Genomic DNA, 7395 nt, shown 5'->3' with positions numbered 1-7395 from the left:
TTCAACGTTCTGAGTTCAATTTCAATAAATAATGTAATTTATATATAACAAATAGACAATGTGGACAATGGAAAAAGTTGTAATTGCTTTATATTCCTTTTTTTTTAAATAATGCAATAGTATCTTCTCATGGAAAGATAATGAAATATTTGATTTATAGTAAATCCACACACTTAAAAGATTTCAAGGAATACTCTGTATGATAATGATGATCTTTGCAGCTGCTCGACATCATCAAATAAATGCTGGCCATGTCTTTTTTTCTGCTCCAATGGAGATTGGAGCAAAAACCGAAACACACGACACGCAAACAATGGTCAAGTTCAAACCAGGGTAGGCAGGCAATTACTCAGATGGCCAGAGTTCGGGGTTTCTTGGCCCCGAAGATTGGTAGAAAGTCTGTTTAGAATGCCATTAGCTTCCTCCATGGAATCAGAAATTCTCCTGCTGTGTCTGTAGAAAAATATCATGAAATGTGAAGGTTGATACTGACAGACAAACAATGAAAATTACAGTATAGTATAAGTATTTTCCTCATGATAAAGGGAGAACGTTTGTGTGGGTCCAATTTTTCAATATTTCTACTCATGCAGTCCACTTCTCAGCTACACATTGATTTGCAATAGAAAACAGTGAATTTAATTCCAATGGGTGTACTTACCAGTCTGAAAGGTTCACTAAGAAGTTTTGAAAAAAATTAACACCTTTTCTAGACTATATGTAAAAACCTTGACAGCTGTTCCAGAGGATGGGGATAACTAAAGCCATAGTATTTCTTATTTTTGTTTAGTTTTATGTCTTCTTTGTTTCAGCACTCTGAACCTGCCAATTATCTATTTTGTACTTCTGGGAAGATCTCCCAATTCCGGTTTATCTCTGCTTTGGGAAAGGGAGGGAGGGTGTCATGGGCTGTCTGTTTCCTTGACTTGTTTTGGTGTGATACATGTTTTACTTTGGTATCTCCGAATTGTTTCTCCCCATGCTGTTACTCTTTGCGTGCCCTGTGTTTAGTATTTAAGCCCTTGTCTTTCCTTTGTTCCTTGTCGGATAATTTTAGTTTGTGTTGAGTTGTGTCCGGTGTGTACCTGTGTTCCCGTTGTTCCCCGCGTCACCCGTGTTCCTTGCCTTTTGCATTAATAAATTATCCTTTTATTGAACTGTCTGCGATTGGGTCTTACCTGCCTGCCTGCCACCCGCTAACCGTGACAGAATGATCCGACCATCATTGGACCCAGCAGACGCTCTTTTGTTGGAGGCTGTGTTGGGGCGTACGTGCAGCGCTGTTGCTTCAAGGCCCGGGTTGGAGGGTGCCTTATGGACCATCAGAGTGGGGGTGGTGAGTTTGGTGTGCCATCCGGTTCCACAATTCTCTCCAGCCCCTGAGCTGACTCCGGTCCCCAAGCCCTGTCCTGTTCCTGAACCCTACTCCTTCCCGAGGGTGTCCCTCTTCCAAACCTTCCAGACCTTCCAGAAGGGGCCCGCCCTCTACCTTGCCTTCCAGAGGGGTCCCGCCTTCTAAACCTTCCAGAAGGGGCCCGCCCTCTACCTTGTCTTCCAGAGGGGTCCCGCCTTCTAAACCTTCCAGAAGGGGCCCGCCCTCTACCTTGTCTTCCAGAGGGGTCCCGCCTTCTAAACCTTCCAGAAGGGGCCCGCCCTCTACCTTGCCTTCCCGAGGGGTTCCGCCTTCCAAACCTTCCAGACCTTCCAGAAGGGGCCCGCCCTCTACCTCACCTTCCTCGAGAGGGGACCCGCCCTCTAACTCGCCTTCGTCTTCGCCGATGCCCCACCTGTGGGTCTTCGCCGTTGCAGGCCTCCAGAATTTTTTTGGGTTCTTTCCTCCTGGCTCCCCCCCCCCACCCTATTTGGCTTTTTTTTTTTTTTGCATGTCGTGGGTCGCCTGGTAGTCGACCCTTAAGGGGGGGTACTGTCATGGTCTGTCTGTTTCCTTGTCTTTTTTTGGTGTGTTGCATGTTTTTCCCCATGCTGTTACTCTTTGCGTGCCCTGTGTTTAGTATTTAAGCCCATGTCTTTCCTTTGTTCCTTGTCGGATCATTTTAGTTTGTGGTGAGTTGTGTCCTGTGTGTAACCTTATAACCCTCCTAAAGGTCAGGTTATAAGGCTGCTGACATATTTGGAAATCAATGAGAGGCTGCTCACTGCAGAGCCAATTGGCTCTAGATCCAGCCACACCCGTGGCTCCATTCTAGCCCCATAACAACTCACTCATACGACTTGGTAGTGCAACTTTGAGTAGCAACTAGCTGCTGCCCTGAAGAAGCCTCTGGCTTGTTCAGCCTCTGACATGACGGAAGTACAACAAAAAAGTTTATCAGTCAGATAGCGGAAACATATTTTATTTTACGTTTATTTGACAGGGACAATGCACGATATAATTGAGCCAGATTATAGCCATAAGCAGTAGCGTGCGGTGACCCTAAATTTCAGTAGGGCAGAAACTACTGGCGTATGACTAAACCCACAATTTGTTTATGTAATATGCATATATTATACACATATATAATATTGTATGATAAATTACGGTATTATATATATATTTATATATATATATATCCTTCACATCACTCACAACCGTGGTCCATATATCCCATTGTCCTGTGCACACACTTGCTCAAAAAAGTAGACATGGGAATCAAAACACAGCGTTTCTCTTGGAACAACCACGCAGCCATTATTTATTTTCATGCCATGCTTGGGAGAAAGTTCTGTTGTTAGTTTTCCCCCTATCCTTTGTTTGTCGGATAATGTTTATATACGGTCTGTCTGGGCCAAATTCTTTTAATTTCTAACTTCTCTTCCAATTGTAACCTCTCAAATGTGATTTTTTAACAGAAACTCAACACTGTTAAGCAAAGTTGCGTCACCACTCGCCATATCTGCATCTGATAAAGAAACGACTAAAGATACGCGCGGAATAATTTGAGTTAAAACAACAACAGTTCTAGAATATGACGGGGCAGACTATTTTAAGAACATAGGCGTCTTTTAGGGCATCAAGAGACCAAAAATTGTCGGAAAGCCTGCAGAAACTAAAGACAGATAATGTGAAATTCACATTATTAAAAATAGACTTAGAGCCATGATTTACTGAGGAACTATTTTTTTGGGAGCATGCTTTTGTAAGTAGTTTGCTGCCCCACCTGCCCATATGGACGGCACGCGCCTGGCCACAAGGCTAATTTACATTTGTTGTCCCTGGACACGTTACCCTACCATAACCCCTAGCCTAACCATCAACTCTAAACCTAACTAAAACCCCTAAACCTAATCAAAACCCTAACAATTGCCGTAACCATACCCGCTAAATTTGACCTAATCCCTAAACCTAATAATTACTAATCCCTAAACCCTAAACTGAAATCACAACCAGGTCGATATGCCAGGGTCAAACCCATTCCCCTTGACTAGATCCATAGAGATGGGATACAGGTAAGCTCTACCCATTTGGCGCTGCAGTCAGCGCCACTCGAATTCCATTGATGCCAGGCAAAGGCCAGACTAATATTCATTGAGAAACAGGTGGTCTTGGTCTGTGGGTGAGGCACTATTAAATAATTAATTTTTTGCGGTTTGTTAAATAGTTTGGCAGTAAAATAAAAGGGCTGCAACCCCTCCAGGCTTGACGTTGCACAATAGGCTCACATTACTGTATAAGCAGATACTGGAAATGTATGACACTGCAATACTGATATTCTTTACTTGTACTGAATACTACAAGTAATATATCATCTACCAACCATGCAGGAAGTTGTTTAAGTTTCATTAGTTTACATTTACATTTAGGGCAATTAGCAGACGAATTTAGCTGAGGCTTTAATCTAAAAGATCCATGCCAGATTCACTACTAAATATACTTCAATCAATACAATCGGAAGTGCCATATTTGATGTATGTCATAGTTTACAGTCCTCAGTTATCTAGGCTCACACATTCACATGCCCGCACAAACACACTATCACAAACACACACACACACACACACACACACACACACACACACACACACACACACACACACACACACACACACACACACACACACACACACACACACACACACACACACTGATGAGAGAGACATTCACAAAATACATTTAATTAATAACATTTATTAAGACGATGAAAGAAAATAAACCACGGAATGCTTTTGGATACCATAAAAAATAATAGCAATAATAATAATATAATAAATATAAGATATTTTTCATTTAATAAATAATAATAAATGCTTAATATCTGGGACCAATGTTGTACTCAGAAACTCTGAAGCCTTGTATCACCAGGGTGGATCGTTGCAGCTTTTCTTCTTAACTTTCCTTTCTTTAAACCAGGTTTCTATTGATTCAGGTTTCTAGTGGTTTCTATGTCTCAGTATTATCGCTAACACTATATGACATATTATTTGACAGAGAGTAGTCTCTTGACTCTTGCCTACTTTCTGTCTTATTGAAATTGAAATGATAGGTTTTGACTTGTATTGCAACTGATCGTTTGGTGTTTAGGAGTCTGTAGAAAATGTACCCAAGGTTACAAATCGATACAATCTTCTGGTAGACCTTATCACAGGCTATAGCCAAGTCTGATTTTTCTTTCTTTCTATAAAAACAAACCCTTTGGTGCTGTCGCCAACACTTTCAAAACAAGACACTTGTCAGTTGAATGGTTAAGAAACCTGGTCAATATCAGAGTCAAGGTCACACAAAAGATAAACTGATTAGTTTTTTGCTTCTCCAAAGCCACACCTATAAAGTTTAAGAAAAAAATGAATAGCCTATTTTTTCCACACCCATGCATTATTAAAAATGGCGTCCAAGTTCAGGGGGTTCATTCTGCAGCGTGTAACAGCCTGCTTATTACATGATATCATATTTCCTATTTGATGTAATTTCAGAACATCTAAACACACACTGAGTGTGCTGTTGTTTCTTACATCGAAGTAATGAGTTTTTAAATTCATATTTTATGTTTGACTTTGCAGGTGCCCATATTTTTATGTAGCATTTGTGTTTAGTTTGTTTTACCATATTAGCAATATAATGTTTCAAAATGATAGCTTGTTTCGTCCAGAAGCTGCATGGCTGAAACATAAATAACCCAACATTCATGTTCAATGGTAAACGGTAGCTTCTATATTCTTCAGTGACATCGGTTCAATCGCCTGGGTTTATAAATTGTAATTGGTCGTCCTCTGGTGGCAGTGCCTAATTCCTGCGCTGTTCTTGGTCTTTTTTGCGCTGCTGTTTCTTTTCTGTTCTCAAATTTATCCAAAGCTTTGCGTTCTTTCTCCACCGCAGTGTGGATTTCTTTGATTCTACGCTTCAGTGTGGTGCGGTCGGAAGAGTTCACACCAAGTTCCTGGAGAGGATAGGAAAGGAGAGGAAGACAAGGTGAGGAGGATAAGGAGAAGAGGACAAGGAGAGGAGGGGAGAGCAGAGGTGAAAATAAAATAAAAATAATAATATTGATTACTAGATCCTCTGTTGATGTCACCGGTCCAATTTGTCCGTGATTGTCCTCACTTTCATCTTGTTGCTGTCAATCTGGAGGAGCTGTCGGCCGTCCACGTCGTGGGCGGTGAACTCAGGGACGTACTGCTCCATGCTGAGCCCTCGCAGCCACTGGCAAACCTGCTGGGTGGTCCACGACGACACGGCGCACGTGGGCTCCTCAAAGGGCTGCCGGTGGGGAATAAGAGGGAAGACGTACAGAACTGGTCAGACACACAGAGCCCTGAGCTCTGGTGGGAAAAACTTTATGGGAAACCATGGAGGGAAGAAAAGGATGAGTTAAATAGAAAGAGAGTGCATGTGTGTGTGTGTGTGTGTATCCACTGGTACACCCCACCTCGTCGGAGGACTGTGACAGCGTTTGGTAGGGGTGTGAGGAGCGGGAGGAGGAGCAGGGGTCTAGCGGAGGGGTGGTGGTGTCCTCCGCGGGGCTCCGGGGGGAGAACTCCTCACTGAGAGCCGACTCCTAGGAGAGAGAGAGGGCGGGAGACATAGACATTGTTTTCCTTACTCTTTATCAAAGGAATTTGAAGCAACACAATAAATCACCATGCTCAGCATCATCATCGTCATCACCATCACTATCACCATCACCATCACAACCAACATCAACACCATCACAACCTCTACAAACACCATCAGACTACTATCACAACCACCATAAACACCATCACCATCGAGAACATTTCAAATCTATTCTCTGACTGATCTAAGAGAAACATAAAGGCATGCATCTTTCTGGTTCTCTAGAACAGCAGAGCCTCTCTGATTAGCAAGTGCCCACCCACGGTCCTTCTCTAATGCAATACTAGGGCTAATACTAGCTGATTATTCAAACAGATTCCAATAATAAAATCATGACCATTTACACAGCTTCATCTGAACGATGACTGATATAGTGCACGTACACAGGTACTCACAAACACACAATATATGCACAGTACACACACAACCCCAATGCAAGGCGTTCACAAGCTACACATACACACACACACACACACCACACACACACACACAAAAACACACACACACACACACATGCACGTACACATGAAACACACGCACACACACACACACACACACACACACACACAGACACACACAGATGCTCATCAACTAATGGGCATGCTTGCACACTCCCACTGATGTTTCTGCACAAATGTGTATGCAACCCTACACACAGGCACGCACACAATCACACACAAAGACAGACACATACACACACACACACACACACACACACACACACACACACACACACACAACACACACACACACACACACACTCCCACATATTCATTGTAAGCCTTAAAACCCATTAAGAAGGCTTTTGATGGAGATTTAATGGTCTTTTTTCCACTTATCAGTAATGGAGGGGAGAGAGAGAGAGAGATAGAGAGCGAGAGAGAGAGAGAGAGAGAGAGAGAGAGAGAGAGAGAGAGAGAGAGAGAGAGAGAGGAGAGAGAGAGAGAGAGAGAGAGAGAGAGAGAGAGAGAGAGAGAGAGAGAGAGAGAGCGAGAGAGAGAAAATGAAGAGAGGAAAAGGAAGAGATACTGACAAGCAGGATGGTAACATTATGTCTGAGAGTAATTCAATGGAAGTGGTAGAGGAAGAATGTGTGGTGTGTGTGATTGTGTGTGTGTGTGTGTGTGTGTGTGGTGTGTGTGTGTGTGTGTGTGTGTGTGTGTGTGTGTGTGTGTGTGTGTGTGTGTCTGTGTGTGTGCGTGCCGTGCATGCATGTGTGCATGCGTGTTTGCAAATATCGAAGCTATATGTTGGGCTTGTTAAAAGAACTACATCGGTCCGAAATGTAATCAGAAAAAAAAAAGATATCTCTCTCAGGCCATCCCCATTTTATGCCCAATATAAAT

The 7395-nt window shown here is 42.8% G+C and overlaps 1 protein-coding gene and 1 long non-coding RNA gene across 2 annotated transcripts in view; both read right to left on the bottom strand.

Annotated features, from left to right (window-relative positions):
- Positions 1 to 73: 73 nt before the first annotated feature.
- Positions 74 to 1497, bottom strand: LOC115538985 (uncharacterized). Its single transcript, XR_003975639.1, has 2 exons — positions 662 to 1497; positions 74 to 453 (listed from the first exon to the last, which is right to left on the bottom strand). It is a non-coding gene; the product is annotated as an uncharacterized LOC115538985 (long non-coding RNA).
- A 3431-nt stretch (positions 1498 to 4928) lies between these two features.
- Positions 4929 to 7395, bottom strand: part of LOC115538984 (sterile alpha motif domain-containing protein 14-like) — a 23809-nt gene continuing 21342 nt past the window's right edge. The window contains 4 exon segments of the mRNA XM_030350183.1: positions 4929 to 5257; positions 5259 to 5372; positions 5537 to 5692; positions 5862 to 5990. Of these exon segments, the coding sequence (XP_030206043.1) occupies positions 5219 to 5257; positions 5259 to 5372; positions 5537 to 5692; positions 5862 to 5990 (438 nt within the window). The 3' untranslated portion in view covers positions 4929 to 5218.

This window comes from Gadus morhua, unplaced genomic scaffold (assembly GCF_902167405.1).
Source record: "Gadus morhua unplaced genomic scaffold, gadMor3.0, whole genome shotgun sequence".
Classification (NCBI taxonomy): domain Eukaryota; kingdom Metazoa; phylum Chordata; class Actinopteri; order Gadiformes; family Gadidae; genus Gadus; species Gadus morhua.
Note: the sequence above shows the minus strand (reverse complement) of the source record. Positions and strands in the feature narration are given on the sequence as shown.